At 44.9% G+C, this 16427-nt stretch overlaps 1 protein-coding gene across 1 annotated transcript in view; it reads left to right on the forward strand.

Moving 5' to 3' along the window:
* Positions 1-16427, forward strand: part of BMS1 (BMS1 ribosome biogenesis factor) — a 43693-nt gene that overhangs the window by 6800 nt on the left and 20466 nt on the right. The window contains exons 4-12 of the mRNA XM_038743712.1: positions 1445-1524; positions 3208-3396; positions 4214-4356; positions 6568-6689; positions 7554-7750; positions 8526-8665; positions 10765-11549; positions 11776-11877; positions 13972-14129. Coding sequence (XP_038599640.1) covers positions 1445-1524; positions 3208-3396; positions 4214-4356; positions 6568-6689; positions 7554-7750; positions 8526-8665; positions 10765-11549; positions 11776-11877; positions 13972-14129 — 1916 coding nt within the window. The remainder of the gene's footprint in view (positions 1-1444; positions 1525-3207; positions 3397-4213; positions 4357-6567; positions 6690-7553; positions 7751-8525; positions 8666-10764; positions 11550-11775; positions 11878-13971; positions 14130-16427) is intronic.

The following is a 16427-nucleotide window of genomic DNA, read 5'->3' on the forward strand; positions in this document are numbered from 1 at the left end:
AATAAATACGATTGATGATGATGATGCAGTTTGGGTAGAACGGGGCCAGAGAGTTAGTACGCCGTGTTCTCGGGGGTACCGCTCGTGTGCATTCACACACAGGTTTGGGGCACGAGGCGTCGGGCAGCCGAGGACCACGGATCACCTTTTCTTTCATCTGAACTTTCCCGGGAACGCGACCCTTGTTTATGTAGGGGAACGAGGTCTAGAGACGATGTGGAACATGGCTGTGCTATTTGCTAAAACAATCAACGCATATAAGGCTTCACAAATTGTTTTAGTACACGTTTTCAAGTAGACCTTTTTGATTGTCTAAGGAGGCTGTAGGAAACTTCGTCATCATCATCAATCATATTTATTGAGCGCTTACTATGTGCAGAGCACTGTACTAAGCGCTTGGGAAGTACAAATCGGCAACATATAGAGACGGTCCCTACCCAACAGTGGGCTCACAGTCTAAAAGGGGGAGACAGAGAACAAAACCAAACATACTAACAAAATAAAATAAATAGAATAGATATGTACAAGTAAAATAAACAGAGTAATAAATAAGTACAGACATATATACAGGTGCTGTGGGGAAGGGAAGGAGGTAAGATGGGGGGATGGAGAGGGGGACGAGGGGGAGAGGAAGGAAGGGGCTCAGTCTGGGAAGGCCTCCTGGAGGAGGTGAGCTCTCAGCAGGGCCTTGAAGGGAGGAAGAGAGCTAGCTTGGCGGATGGGCAGAGGGAGGGCATTCCAGGCCCGGGGGAGGACGTGGGCCGGGGGTCGACGGCGGGACAGGCGAGAACGAGGGTGGGCCTGAAGGATTGTTTCATCCTTCTTGCCTAAGGGTGAATTAACCACTACCAGTCACAGCCCCTTCAGCACGATTGAATTAACCACCACCAGTCACAGCCTCTTGAGCGCGATGGACAGAGCCGCGGCTGCGGAATTCAGTCCAATCTTGCATGTGAACCTCCTCCTGAAGATGAAAGAAACAGAAGTAGCTGGACTACGACGGAGGAAGGGGGGAAAATGCTGAGCATAGATCCATTTTATTTTGGCTCCTGTTCCTAGGAACTCTAGGAGTCACACATTCCTAAGATCCATGAGAGTGTGTAGTTATTATTGAATGGTAGCGAATATTGTGAAGCTTCTTCGGGTTCATTCAGTTATATTTATTGAGCGCTTACTGTGTGCAGAGCACTGCATTAAGCACTTGGAAGTTCTAATCCAATCCTGACCCTGCCATCCGTCTGCTGTGTGATCAGCTTCTCTGAGCCTCAGTTACCCTCGTCGGTAAAATGGGGATTAAGACCGTGAGCCCCGTGTGGGACCTGGGCTGTCCAACTTGATCAGCTTGTATCTAGCGCACAGTAATTGCTTAGAGATGTCATTAAAATAAATAAAGAAATTTTCTTAGGGTGTTTTTAATTATTCAAAAATGTCATTTTTCTTCTAGGTAAAAAACGCCGACTCACTATTATCGAATGCGGCTGTGACATTAACGTCATGATCGATCTGGCCAAAGTGGCTGATTTGGTAAGGTCTCAGAGGAAGCCTGGGTTTCTCGTGGAGAGCAAATTCCTAGCTAACATACGTATTAGCAAGTAGGTTTTATTGTTCCAGGACAACCTCTACAGATTGTTTCATCTGCGTGAAATGTTGAATATTCTACCAAGCCCAGAAGATTTTTGTACTCTTTCCAAAAGAAATTTTAAAAGAAACATCCCCTTCCCTGACAACTAAATCATCATCATCATCAACCGTATTTATTGAGCGCTTACTATGTGCAGAGCACTGTACTAAGTGCTTGGGAAGTACAAATTGGCAACATATAGAGACAGTCCTTACCCAACAGTGGGCTCACAGTCTAAAAGGGGGAGACAGAGAACAAAACCAAACATACTAACAAAATAAAATAAATAGAATAGATATGTACAAGTAAAATAAATAGAGTAATAAATATGTACAAACATATATACATATATACAGGCGCTGTGGGGAAGGGAAGGAGGTAAGATGGGGGGGATGGAGAGGGGGATGAGGGGGAGAGGAAGGAAGGAAGGAACCAAATGCACAAATGTTTTTCATAAAATGCCCAACCGTCAGAGTAGTTGCAGATATATTCCTGCATTTGTTTTGGTGAGGAAGAAGAGATTGTAGTCTGGGTTTAGGAAGACTGTGACTTCCGAGGCTATTTTCATTCAGTACATTTTTTGCTTTCACTAAGGCCCAAGTTGTCCTCCACAGAAACTGCCGGCTCCCCCCTCTTTTTCCAGTGTGTGGTTGTCTTATTCTTTTGATCAGTGGTTTTCCTTTTCATTCCTATTTATTTATTAATTATTTATTTATTTTACTTGTACATATCTATTCTATTCATTTTATTTTGTTAGTATGTTTGGTTTTGTTCTCTGTCTCCCCCTTTCAGACTGTGAGCCCACTGTTGGGTAGGGACTGTCTCTAGATGTTGCCAACTTGTACTTCCCAAGCGCTTAGTACAGTGCTCTGCACACAGTAAGCGCTCAATAAATACGATTGATTGATTGATTGATTCCTATCAAAGACCTCTGTGTGCTTTAGTTAGGTCTTCAAGTAGTCTTCAAATTTTACTCAATATTACAATAATAATATTGTAATAATAATAATATTACAAATATTATTCAAATAGTCTTCAAGGTCTTCCAATATTACTCTTTTTTATTTGTATATATTTATTCTATTTAGTTTATTTTGTTAATATGTTTTGTTTTGTTCTCTGTCTCCCCCTTCTAGACTGTGAGCCCACTGTTGGGTAAGGACCGTCTCGCTATGTTGCCAACTTGTACTTCCCAAGCGCTTAGTACAGTGCTCTGCACACAGTAAGCGCTCAATAAATACGATTGAATGAATGAATGAATGAAAGTAGTGTATGAATGCCATTTGGAACCCTTCTAAAGGTTCGTAATTAGATTTGAGGGATCCTCTAGTATGGATTTTACGTCGGAACTCACGAGCGGGGAAGAAAGAGACTTGCGTTTTATTTGGCGGGTAAGGGAGTCGTGCGTTCCTGTCGCTGTGACCCTGAATAGACCCGGAAGGCGAGTTAGGTGCCAATTTGTACTTCCCAAGCGCTTAGTACAGTGCTCTGCACACAGTAAGCGCTCAATAAATACGATTGGCGATGATGATGATGACTTCACCGGCAGCCACTTCCACGTCAAGGGGCCGTTGTCTTGTCTTCAGGTTCTGATGCTCATCGATGCCAGCTTTGGGTTTGAAATGGAAACGTTCGAGTTTCTGAACATCTGCCAGGTTCACGGCTTCCCTAAAATCATGGGCGTGCTCACCCACCTGGACACCTTTAAGAATAACAAACAACTAAAGAAGACAAAGAAGAGGTTGAAACACCGGTTCTGGACAGAAGTCTATCCGGTAAGGAAATCCTAGGGCTGCCCGGGACCCACCATTCAAACCGCCTTCAGTGGGGAGAGTGTGGAGAGCTGACGGGTAAAGTAGAAACCTGACTGTAATTGGGATTTGGGGATTCCCTTTGCTCTCGCGGATTAATTATGGGAAGTTTACAAGATAAGATTTCCCGAGGGTGCATACCACTTGGGAAACGCTCCCCTCCCCACCATCTACTGTCAGTGCTGGAGCCCACTGGGGGCTTCGTGCATGTTAATAATAATAATGATGGTATTTATTAAGCACTCACTATGTGCAAAGCGCTGGGGAGGTTACAGGGTGATCAGGTTGTCCCACGGGGGGCTCCCAGTCTTAATCCCCATTTTACAGGTGAGGTAACTGAGGCACAGAGAAGTGACCTGCCCAGAGTCACACAGTTGACAGTTGGCGGAGCTGGGATTTGAACCCATGACCGCCGACTCCAAAGCCCCGGCTCTTTCCACTGAGCCACGCTGCTTCTCTGAACGTCCTCTAATAACACCCCTCAGGTCAGTTTTGTGATTGACTGCAGCCGACAGTCTTGTTATCTGGGGCAAAACAGGATATTAGGGTCTCCCAGATCCCGCTTCCCTGGTACCCCACCAGGTCTTAATGGGATTTTTGTCCCATTAAGTAAGCGGTAATTGGAAAAATGCAGGGAATATCGGACCTAAATAGGAAAACGCTTCTTTACGGTGACGTGTTTCTGAGGGCGGTGACTGTTACGGGAAAGGTGTGTGCTTTCATTTTAATTAGTGCCGGGAGGAGTATAAGTGACATCGAATTTCTCGTTTTGAAACATCAGGGTGCCAAGCTGTTTTACCTGTCCGGGATGGTCCACGGCGAGTACCAAAATCAGGAGATACACAACCTGGGACGTTTTATCACCGTTATGAAGTTTCGGCCGCTTACGTGGCAAACGTCTCACCCCTACATCCTGGCAGACAGGTAATCGATTGGTCGTGTTTATCGAGCTCTCAACTGTGTGCAGAGCAGTGTACGAGAAAGCCCTCGGGCGAGTAAAACTCACCAGGGTTGGTAGACACGTTGAAACAGGTAAACGTTTTATTCCAGCATCCTCTTTGTCGGGAAATGCCAGACATGACTAATTAATTGTATCTATTCGACTTCCACAGAAAGATTGATTAGAACTAGAAAGACTCTTGAGAGAATTTGTCATCAGCCAGTTTTATCTTAGGACAGCAATGTGTATTGAGGTGTTGAAAGCGTTGTCCCGTTCTTTCTGTTAATCCTGGGCCCAGTTTTGGCTTTCCCGTGTCAAGGGACTTAGCAAGCTTGCGGCTGGTTCAGGAAAGAGATTCCAAAAACGATTAAAGGAAAGGACTGTAATACTTATGAGGGTAGACTGATTAAGTCTAAAGAGGAGAGCAGCGAAGGACGATTAAGCAGCTTCAAGTACATGGGTACCCAAAGGAAGACGTGAATTTCAGCTGAAGAAGGAGGTTTTATTGGTCAGACCTAAGGAGGGCAATGCGATGGTTGATGGGTTCATAATAATAATAATAATAATGGCATTTATTAAGCGCTTACTAAGCGCTGATGGTCTAACATCTAGAGACGGTCCCTACCCAACAGCGGGCTCACAGTCTAGAAGGGGGAGACAGAGAACAAGACACAACATATTAACAAAATAAATAGAATAAATATGTACAAGTAAAATAAATAGAGTAATAAATATGTACAAACATATATACATGTACACAGGTATACATATAAATATATAGTACAGGTATAAATGTAAATAGAGTAATAAATATGTAGAAACATATATACATATATACAAAATAAAATAAATAGAATAAATATGTGCAAGTAAAATAGAGAAATATGTACAAACATATACATATATACAGAATAAAATAAATAGAATAAATATGTACAAGTAAAATAGAGTAATAAATATGTGCAAGCATATACATATATACAGGTATACATATAAATATATAGTACAGGTATAAATGTAAACAGAGTAATAAATATGTAGAAACATGTATACATATATACAGAATAAAATAAATATGTACAAGTAAAATAGAGTAATAAATATGTACAAACATACATATATACAGGTATACATATAAATATATAGTACAGGTATAAATGTAAATAGAGTAATAAATATGTAGAAACATATCTACATATATACAGAATAAAATAAATAGAATAAATATGTACAAGTAAAATAGAGTAATAAATATGTACAAACATACATATGTACAGGTATACATATAAATATATAGTACAGGTATAAATGTAAATAGAGTAATAAATATGTAGAAACATATCTACATATATACAGAATAAAATAAATAGAATAAATATGTAAAAGTAAAATAGAGTAATAAATATGTACAAACATATACATATATGCAGGTATACATATAAATATATAGTACAGGTATAAATGTAAATAGAGTAATAAATATGTAGAAACATATCTACATATATACAGAATAAAATAAGTAGAATAAATATGTACAAGTAAAATAGAGTAATAAATATGTACAAACATATATACATATATACAGGTATACATATAAATATATAGTACCGGTATAAATGTAAATAGAGTAATAAATATGTAGAAACATATCTACATATATACAGAATAAAATAAGTAGAATAAATATGTACAAGTAAAATAGAGTAATAAATATGTACAAACATATACATATATACAGGTATACATATAAATATATAGTACAGGCATAAATGTAAATAGAGTAATAAATATGTAGAAACATCTACATATATACAGAATAAAATAAATAGAATAAATACAAGTAAAATAGAGTAATAAATATGTACAAACATATACATATATACAGGTATACATATAAATATATAGTACAGGTATAAATGTAAATAGAGTAATATGTACAAACATATATAGACCATCAGCACTTAGAACAGTGCTTTGCACATAGTAAGTGTTTAATAAATGCCATTATTATTATTATTATTATTATTATGAACCCATCAACCATCGCATTGCCCTCCTTAGGTCTGACCAACAAAACGTCATTCATATACAAACATATAAAATGAATAGAATAAATATGTGCAAGTAAAATAATTCAGTCGTATTTATTGAGCGCTTCCCTGAGACTCAGTCGTCGTTTTCCTTGTTTTTCCTAGGATGGAAGACCTGACAAACCCCGAAGACATCCGACTGAATGCCAAATGTGACAGAAGAGTGTCTGTCTATGGCTACCTGAGAGGAGCGCACCTCAAAAATAAAAGCCAAATTCACATGCCAGGTATTACTCCGAACCCCCCGGCTCCGCCTTCGGGGAAGGCCGTTCCTCAGTAGAACCGAGATGTACGGGTCGGACTCGGACAACCTGGCAGCGAGGGCCGGACAAGGTGTTTTGGGGGGGCTTTGCTGCCGAGCTGCGGCCGGGGGTCTTCTGCTGTCCTAGAGGTGAGCTCCTCCCCAACCAGAAACGGCCCCAGCCTCAGAGCGGCCACAGCCGTGGAACCAAAGTAGTTCCCCTCCCTGCTTGCCTGGAAGAGTTAAAATATCAGAAAGCCTCAAATGTGAAAAGGCGCCCAAGGCATTTTTCTCTTCCCAGCTCTTGTTCGCTCGAAGGTTCATTAATTCATTAATTCATTCATTCAGTCGTGTTTATTAAGCGCTTACTGTGATCAGAGCACTGCACTAAGCACTTGAGAGAGTACAGTAGCATCATCATCATCAATCGTATTTATTGAGCGCTTACTGTGTGCAGAGCACTGTACTAAGCGCTTGGGAAGTACAAATTGGCAACATAGAGAGACAGTCCCTACCCAACAGTGGGCTCACAGTCTAAAAGTACAGCGATAAACGGTGACATTCCCTGCCCACAGTGAGCTCACAGTGTAGAGGGGGGGAGACCGACATTGATACAAATAAGTGAAATTACAGATACATACGTAAGCCAGAGGCTGCCAGTCGGGTGAAGAAGTTTGGGACTGTTATTGATTAAAAAAAAAATTCCCCTGGCGATTTAACTTGCCTTTTCTCTGAAATCTTTATTGCTTCCCCGTTGTGCCTCCCAGGGGTAGGGGACTTTACTGTGAGCGGTGTCAGTTTCCTTGCCTTTTCTCTGAAACCTTCCCTGCTTCCCCGCTGTGCCTCCCAGGGGTAGGGGACTTCACTGTGAGCGATGTGAGTTTCCTGCCAGACCCTTGCGCCCTTCCAGAACAGCAGAAGAAGCGCTGCTTGAACGAGAAGGAGAAGCTGGTGTACGCTCCTCTGTCCGGGGTCGGCGGCGTGCTGTACGATAAAGATGCCGTCTATGTCGACCTGGGAGGCAGCCACGCTTTTCAGGATGAAGAGGTGAGGGGGAGAGGCTTGCTCCGGTTGCTGGAAGCTGGTTTCCCGCCCTGCCGTCTATTCTCTGCCGCTTAGATAGCTGTGACATCAGCACCTCTTACTGCACTGTGATAAGCACTCGGTCCGGAGCGTGAGGACGTTGCCTTAAAGGGATTTCTTTCACTGCCTGGACTGGGGACTTCCCAGCTACCATTTGTGTCTTCAAGTAACTTCCCAGTTACTTCCCAGCTGCATCTCAGTAATCCCGACTCTGCCACATGTCTGCTGTGTGGCCTTGGGCAAGTCACCTAACTTCTCTGAGCCTCAAATGGGGATGAAGAGTGTGAGCCCCCCTGTGGGACAACCTGATTACCTTGCATCCACCCCCCGCAGCGCTTAGAACAGTGCTCTGCACATAGCGCTTAACAAGTGCCATCGTCATTATTATTATTATTATTCCTTGGACAAACTTCCTGAATCGGAGGGGTCGCGGGGGTGGTGGGCGAATGGAGAGGAGGAAGTTGTCTTTTTGCCCCGGATAATAATTATTGTTTCTCAGTTTTCCTTCTCCCTTCCAGTCCGTTCATCCTGGCTGGATAGTAGAGCTGGTCAGATAATATGCACAGTTGGACTTGGTACTCCTGAAATTCATTTTATTTTTTTAACCTGTGTTAGAGGGAGGAATTTCTCTTTGTTTGCCCCTCACACTGCCTTGGAAATAGACACGTGTTCCTTTTGGGTCGTCCGCCGTTCGATAACTTGATATCCCCCCCCCCCGCCCCGTCCGTAATATTTCTAGGAAGAGGTCGGCCCTACCCAAGAACTGGTCCAGAGCCTCATCTCTACGCATTCCACCATTGATGCCAAGATGGCTTCGAGCAAAGTGTCACTTTTCACAGACTCCAAACCACTAGGGTCAGAGGAGGTGGCAAACCAAGGGTAAGCTTGCTTTTTGATTACTCGGGAGAACTTCTTACTCTAGACTGTAAACCCGTCGTGGGCGGGGATCGTCTCCCTTTATTGCAGAGCACTGTACTAAGTGCTTGGGAAAATGCACCAGTAAACAGTTGACATTCCCTGCCCGCAATGAGCTCACAGCCTAGAGGAGGGGAGACAGCCATCGATGTAAATAAATAAATTTACGGGTATATACATAAGTGCTGTGGGGCTGGGAGGTGGAGGGAAGAGCAGAAGGAGCAAGTCAGAGCGACACAGAAGGGAGTGGGGGTTGAGGAAAAGGGGGGCTTAGTCTGGGAAGGCCTCTTGGAGGAGATGGGCCTTCAGTAAGGCTTTGAAGTAGTAGAGAGTAATTGCCTCTGTGTAGTGCCTGGTGCATAGAAAGCACTTAAAATATATCACAGTCATTATTACTACCACTACTACTTTTTACTATATACATATTTACTATTCTATTTATTTTGTTCGTGATGTACGTATAGCTATAATTCTATTCTGGCGATTTTGACACCTGTCTACATGTTTAGTTTTGTTGTCTGTCTCCCCCTTCTAGACTGTGAGCCCATTGTTGGGTAGGGACCGTCTCTATATGTTCCCGACTTGTACTTCCCAAGCGCTTAGCCCAGTGCTCTGCACACAGTCAGCGCTCAATAAATACAACTGAATGAATGAATTGCCGCATTTTACTTTGCAAGGGCTTAGTACAGTACTCTGCTCACAGTAAGTGCTCAATAAATATGATTGACTGACAATGAATGAATGAACAAAAGTCCAGGTGGTGACCACAGGGACCTTCACTGATCCGAGTTACCAAACTGCCACCTCTGGATTGTAAGCTCCTTGAGGGCAGGAAGCATGTGTTGTAATTTGATTGTACTCTTCCAATGCACGCAGTAAGCACTGAAACACTAGCTCCTCTAGATGGTCAACATCTTCAGGGCAGGAATACTACTCATTTTATTGTACTTTTATTTCCCCCTCTCCATCCCCCCATCTTACCTCCTTCCCTTCCCCACAGCACCTGTATATATGTATATATGTTTGTACATATTTATTACTCTATTTATTTATTTATTTTACTTGTACATATCTATCCTATTTATTTTATTTTGTTAGTATGTTTGGTTTTATTCTATGTCTCCCTCTTTTAGACTGTGAGCCCACTGTTGGGTAGGGGCTGTCTCTATATGTTGCCAATTTGTACTTCCCAAGCGCTTAGTACAGTGCTCTGCACATAGTAAGCACTCAATAAATACGATTGATTGATTGATTGATTGTACTCTTCCAATTCTTAGCAGTGTGCTTTGCACTCAGTAGGCGCTCAGTAAGTAACTATGGATTGCTAGCACATAGCATGCATCCCGTTATAGCGTGTATCACTCCCGTTCGTGTTTGCTCCAAGCTCCTCCCCGAGTGGCTATTCAGAAAATGGTGTAATGGTTGAGCACAAACCTGGAAATCCGAAGGCCATGGCTTCTAATCCCGGCTTCGCCGCTTGTCTGCCGTGTGACCTGGGGCAAACCGCCTAACGTCTCTGTACCTCAGTCCTCTCATCTGTAAAATGGGGATTGACACCCGGAGCCCTACGTGGGACCGGGGGCTGTGCCTAACCCAGTTTGCTTGTATCCACCGCAGCATCTGGCACAGAGTAAGCACTTAACAAATGCCATCATCATTATTAGTACTATCGACAGGCTGATTAGCTCCAGGCAGCACTTAATCCAGTGCGAGGGTAAATATTTGGCACCTCGTATTTATGCTGATTAATAAGACCCTTGTCTTTCGGACGTGTCATCGGCTTGATGATCAGTCTGCGGTTATCGGAAAGGCTCTGACGCGTTGCGGTCAGTGTGTTTCATAAGCTTCTTTTCCAGTGATATATATGGGCTTTAGATTTGATTTTGGAATAATCCCTTTATTGGTAGGTACTTGGTTTGAAACTATTGCTCTTTGAGGAAATTTTAGCCCTGCGTGTTGAGCTGTGCGCCAGTGCCCTTTCACGTTTCCTGGGGAGGATTTCCTTGAAGGTTTCCTCTTAGCCTCCTTTTTTTGAGTTCTGTCCCATTCTTTTGGGATTGCAGGTTTATTCTGCCAAAGGAAGAAAGGCACGTAGATCCAGTGACCGGCCGGGTACGTCGGAAGGCTGTCTTCGAAGGAGAGGAAGAAGATAATGATGATGAAGATGGTGACGAAGAGATGCTCGAAGAGGACGGGATGAAAAATGGTGCCAGCGATGACGGAACGGATGAGGAGGAGGAGGAGGAGGACGACGACGATGATGAGAATGGTCCCAGAGCTCCAGAGAAAGAGCAGGCTCGTAGAAGTGTCAAACGCGTGAAATTGGAGGTGAAAGATGAAACCCAGATCGACCTGCCAGCATTTGCCGACAGTGACGATGACCTCGAGAGGAGCTCGGGCGAGGAGGAAGCCAATGAAGGTCGCGAGGAAGTCAAGGCGTCTGCTGGAGGAGATGAAAGCGACGAGAGTTCAGAGGCTGAGGCCATTAAACAGAGCGATGGTAAATTTCAACAGGGCGACGGTCTGTCTCTGGGCCTACATCTAAAGAAGCCGTTGCCGGGGGAGAAAGCGACCCTCACCACTACAGATTCTGGTCACTGTACAGCCGAAGAGGCTTTTGCGTCGGATACCGACTCCGAAGAAGGCTCCTCTCTGGAGTCCGAGGAAGAGGCCTCAGGAAATGAAGAGCCTGCTAGGAAGGGGACCCCCAAGTCCCCAAGGGGGAAGGCGGATAGCGCTGAGCAGTTGGACTCTGAAAATCTAGGAGAGGAGAACACCGAGGTCGAAGACTTACTCAAGGGGGAGGAAGAGTATCGGGAAGAAATCGACTACTCGGCAGAAACTACAGGTACGCTTTAACTTTTTCCGCCGTCTTTCCCCTCACGCTGGCCCCGGGCACCCTTGCTCCCCCCATGAAAGGTGTTTGAGCTCACGCAAGTGGGAACGAGCTTTCGATTTCACAGAGGGGGGGAAATCTCATTTGGGGCAGTTGAAATGAGGCTCGGCCTGAGCAGCACGCAGAGAAGTCAGAGGTGGAAAGCTAGCTCTCAATGCCGTGACCATAATTCTTCCAGGGGCCCTCAGGTGGAAGGAAGACCTGACGCGAAAGGCAGCCGAGGCTTTCCTCAGACAGCAGCAAGCGACTCCGAATCTTCGAAAACTGATTTACGGAACAGGTAAGAAGAAGCGAGGCTTTCTCCCGACAATCCTACATTCTGCTTGGTCCCCTAAGCTTCCCTCTGTCAGTTAATTGGTGGTATTCAGTGAGCGCTTACTAGAAAAGCAGCGTGGCTCAGTGGAAAGAGCCCGGGCTTTGGAGTCAGAGGCCGTGGGCTCAAATCCCGGCTCCGCCGATTGTCAGCTGGGTCACTTCGGGCAAGTCACTTCACTTCTCTGAGCCTCAGTTCCCCCGTCTGGAAAATGGGGTTTAGGACTGTGAGCCCCCCGCGGGACAACCTGATCACCTTGTCACCTCCCAAGTGCTTAGAAAAGTGCTTTGCGCACAGGAAGCGCTTATTAAATGTCATTATTATTATTATTATTATGTGCAAAGCACTGTACAAAGCGCTTGGGAGCGTACAGTAGAATTAGCGGACATGTCCAGAAGAGACTCACTACCCGTATCTTCATTTGTTCCAAGGGTACGGTGCAAATATTGGAAAGTTTTCATAGCTGTCACCAGCGTTTTCCCGGTACTCAAGATACGGGACGGCGTAATGATAGAGATTTGCTGCTAGCGCAGTTCATGATGAGAGGACGGAAAAATGGTCAGTTGAGTTGGCAGAGACCAGACTTGCACTGAGACCTTGGGCAGGTCTTGCCCAAGACCTTGGGCAGGTCTTGCCACTGAGTCTACCTAGTGGATAGCTGTAGCCTGGGGGGCAGGGGAGGGCGGAGGGGAGGGAGGTTGGCAACCCCGTGTTTTCCTCCTTTTCTCTTGGCCGCCAACCTGCTTGGATTTGTGAGGATTGCCTTGAGGGCATTGGATGGGGGAGTGGGAAAGGGAGAAATATCGTCTGCCGGGCCGATGTGCTCACCGTGGGATTCCCTGGGACCGAGTTGGATGTGGGGATGGTGGAGTATATATATTAGCAGTGATATTATTAAACACTTAGCACTGGGAAAGATTGCCCCGTGAGGGATTAGACGCGGTCCCTGTCCCTTGTGGGGCTCACAATCTTAAAAAGAACCCTAGAACTCCCAAATCCAAAATCTTGGATCTCATTCCTATTTCTATTTGCGGTCTGTGTCTGTATGTGGCCCCCATTAGATTGTAAACTCCTTAGGTTGGGATCGATGATTTTAACTTATACGTCCCCGTGTGCCCTAATACGTTGTTCCGCTACCACAGGGGCCCAATACAAAGTTATTAATGCTGATGACTGCAGAGTATAATCACTTCTAGTGCTATATTGGTACTTAATGATATGCTTGCTCTGTGCAAATTAGGGCCTACGTGGATTTTTTTTTTCTATTGAAAAATGATCTCCAGATAACGTTTGCCTCGTGCCGACATGGCCGTTGAATTTAAATACGTCTACCTTCGCCTTAGGCAGACTAAAATAGATCAGAAGCAATAGGGACAAGCTTCGTGGACTAAGTACGTTCAGGTGCTGAGTTGGGGTAGAGAGTGAGGAAAGTAAAGACTGTCTATTAACGATTGTCCTTTGCTCCTGGAACTGAATGTTGTTAAAATCCGACCATTTGCATTCTTTTTTTAGCATTCCTAGAGCCAATAGTTTAGTCATTTCATTAGTTATTTCTCACGACGGCCCACTGTTACAGAGTAGTTTGCTTTTTCCTTTCTCAGGATATGCGTATAGTTTTAGGGTGAGCAGTGGCCTAGTCAGAACCCTCCAAAAATCATATCTCCTCCAAGAGGCCGTCCCTGACTGAGATCTCATTTCCCCTACCTGCCCTCCCCTCCCTCAGGCACTTTGATACTCTCCTAAGTCCCACACAGCACTTGTGAAAATATCCATATATTCTCTTTCCGTTATTCTGTGATTTTTTTCGTGTCGGTCTCCCCTCGGAGACTTGGAAGGGGCTCCCGGGCAGGATCGCGTCGATCCACTCTGTCCTTTCCCGGTTGCTTAGTGCCGTGCTTTGCACTAAGGTGCCTCAATAGGTACCATCCTTCGATCGGTTGACTTGTAATTCCAGGGTTTCCCATTTGTGACTTAACTCCTTTAGGGCACTGAGTGAATGCCCGGAGAGGAGAGAATTTGGGGCATTTCATTTTTTTCGATTTTCTCCCCGGTTTCCCACAGTGGCTGAAGATGATGAAGATGAAGAAGAAGAAGCCAAGGAAGAGCTCGGGGGCTTGTTCCGCGTGAGCCGTCCCGACAAAGAGTCCAAGCGCAAGGCTGATGGACTGGACTGCTCCAAGTTTCCTGTGGAGGCACCGCAGGATTGGGATTTAGAGGAGGTGAGGCATATTAACTGTTCCGTTAATCCAGGCATTTATCCTATCCCACCTAGATTACTGTATCGGCCCCCTTCCCTGCCTCCTGTCTCTCCCCACTCCAGTCCATACTTGGCTGTGCTGCCCAGATCGTTTTTTACAAAAACATTCGGGCCGTGTTTCCCCGCTCCTCAGGAACCTCCTGTAGTTGCCTCTTCACCTCCGCACTAAAGAGAAACTCCTTAACCGTCGGTTTTAAAGCCCTCGATCCACTTGCCCTCTCCTACCTCGCCTACCCTTCTATTACAACTCAGCCCCCCGGCTCTTCTAATGCCAGCCTACTCACCGTACCGTGATCTCGTGATTCTCGGCGCTGATCTCTCGCCCGCGTCCTGCCTCTGCCCTTCACGTAGCCGACAATGACGCTCCCCACTCTTCAAAGCCTTATTGAAGGCACATCTCCTCCAAGAAGCCTTCCCTGACTAAGTCCTCTGTTCCTTTTCTTTCTCTCCCTTCTATTCATCCCCCTCCCAGCCCCATAGCACTTATGTATGTGTCTGTAATTTATTTATATTCATGTCTGTCTCCCCCTCCAGACTATATGCTCATTGTGGGCAGGGAATGTGTTATATTGTTCTCTCGTACAGTGCTGTGCCCACAGTAAGCGCTCAATGAATGCAGTTGACATCGATATATAGGTCTTTGTATTTTCTTCTCAGAGGGAGCATCCCCTCTGAAATGTGACTGTAGACTGTGAATGTAGACTGTGAGCCCGCTGTTGGGTAGGGACTGTCTCTATATGTTGCCAACTTGTACTTCCCAAGCGCTTAGTACAGTGCTGTGCACACAGTAAGCGCTCAATAAATACAATTGAATGAGTGAATGAAAAGTGGAGCTTTTTTCCCCTCTCTGTGTGCATATTGTATGTCCTTTAATTTCTGCACCACCCTAATCTGAAGAGAGCTCCTTGCTCACCAGATATGGAAATGGCAGCCTTGCCCAGCCTCTAGTGAATATTTTCTTAATAATAATGGCATTTCTTAAGCGCTTACTATGCGCAAAGCACTGTTCTAAGCGCTGGGGAGGTTACAAGGTGATGAGGTTGTCCCACGGGGGGCTCCCAGTCTTAATTCCCATTTTCTAGGTGAGGGAACTGAGGCCCACAGAAGTGACTTGCCCCAGGTCACACAGCTGACATTTGGCGGTGCCGGGCTTTGAACCCATGACCTCTTGACTCCACAGCTTCTCTAAAACTGCTGCTGCTTCTTCTTAAACTTCCCTTCTAGACTGTGAGCCCACTGTTGGGTAGGAACCGTCTCTATACGTTACCAACTTGTACTTCCCAAGTGCTTCGTACAGTGCTCTGCACACAGTAAGCGCTCAATAAATACGATTGAATGAATGAACTTAGATTTTTTTTTGTTTATGGTTGCTTCTCTCCAAGTGACTGAAAACTATTTCATTAAATGTGTACACCCCCACCAGATCTTCCACATCTTTTATGTACGTCTGCGTTAATCAGTAGCATTTACTGAGTGCCTGCCTTTTACAGGTCTTTTCTACAGGCCGCTAGAAGCAGCCTGGCCCAGTTAGTGGAAAGAACAAGAGCCTGGGAGTTGGAGAATTTGGGTTTTGATCTTGGCTCTACCACTGCTACCCAGTCTACTGTGTGACTTGGGTCACTTCGCTTCTTTGTGCCTCCGTTTTCCCATCAGTAAAATAGGGATTAAATACACGCTATCCCTCCTGTGGAATCTTGGAGCCCCATTTGGGATAGGGACTGTATTTCACCTTATATCTCCCCCTTTTAGACTGTGAGCCCACTGCTGGGTAGGGACTATCTCTATATGTTGCCAACTTGTACTTTCCAAGTGCTTAGTACAGTGCTCTGCACACAGTAAGCGCTCAATAAATATGATTGATTGATTGAATGTTATCTACCCCAGTACGTGGCATACAGTGCTTGTTACATAGTAAGCGCTTAACAAGTGCTGCTAATGTGATTCTTATTATTCTAAGCACTGGGGAAAGCACATTAGCTTGGCATAATGGATAGAGCTCAGGCCTAGGAATCAGAACGTCATGGGTTCTAATTCTGGCTGCGCCACTTAATAATAATAATAATAATGGCATTTATTATGCGCTTACTACGTGCAAAGCACTGTTTGAAGCGCTGGGGAGGTTACAAGGTGATCAGGTTGTCCCACGGGGGGCTCACAGTCTTAATCCCCATTTTACAGATGAGGTAACTGAGGCCCAGAGAAGTGAATTGACTTGCCCAAAGGCACACAGCTGACAAGTGGCAGAGCTGGGATTTGAACC

Source organism: Tachyglossus aculeatus, chromosome 3 (genome assembly GCF_015852505.1).
Source record: "Tachyglossus aculeatus isolate mTacAcu1 chromosome 3, mTacAcu1.pri, whole genome shotgun sequence".
NCBI lineage: Eukaryota > Metazoa > Chordata > Mammalia > Monotremata > Tachyglossidae > Tachyglossus > Tachyglossus aculeatus.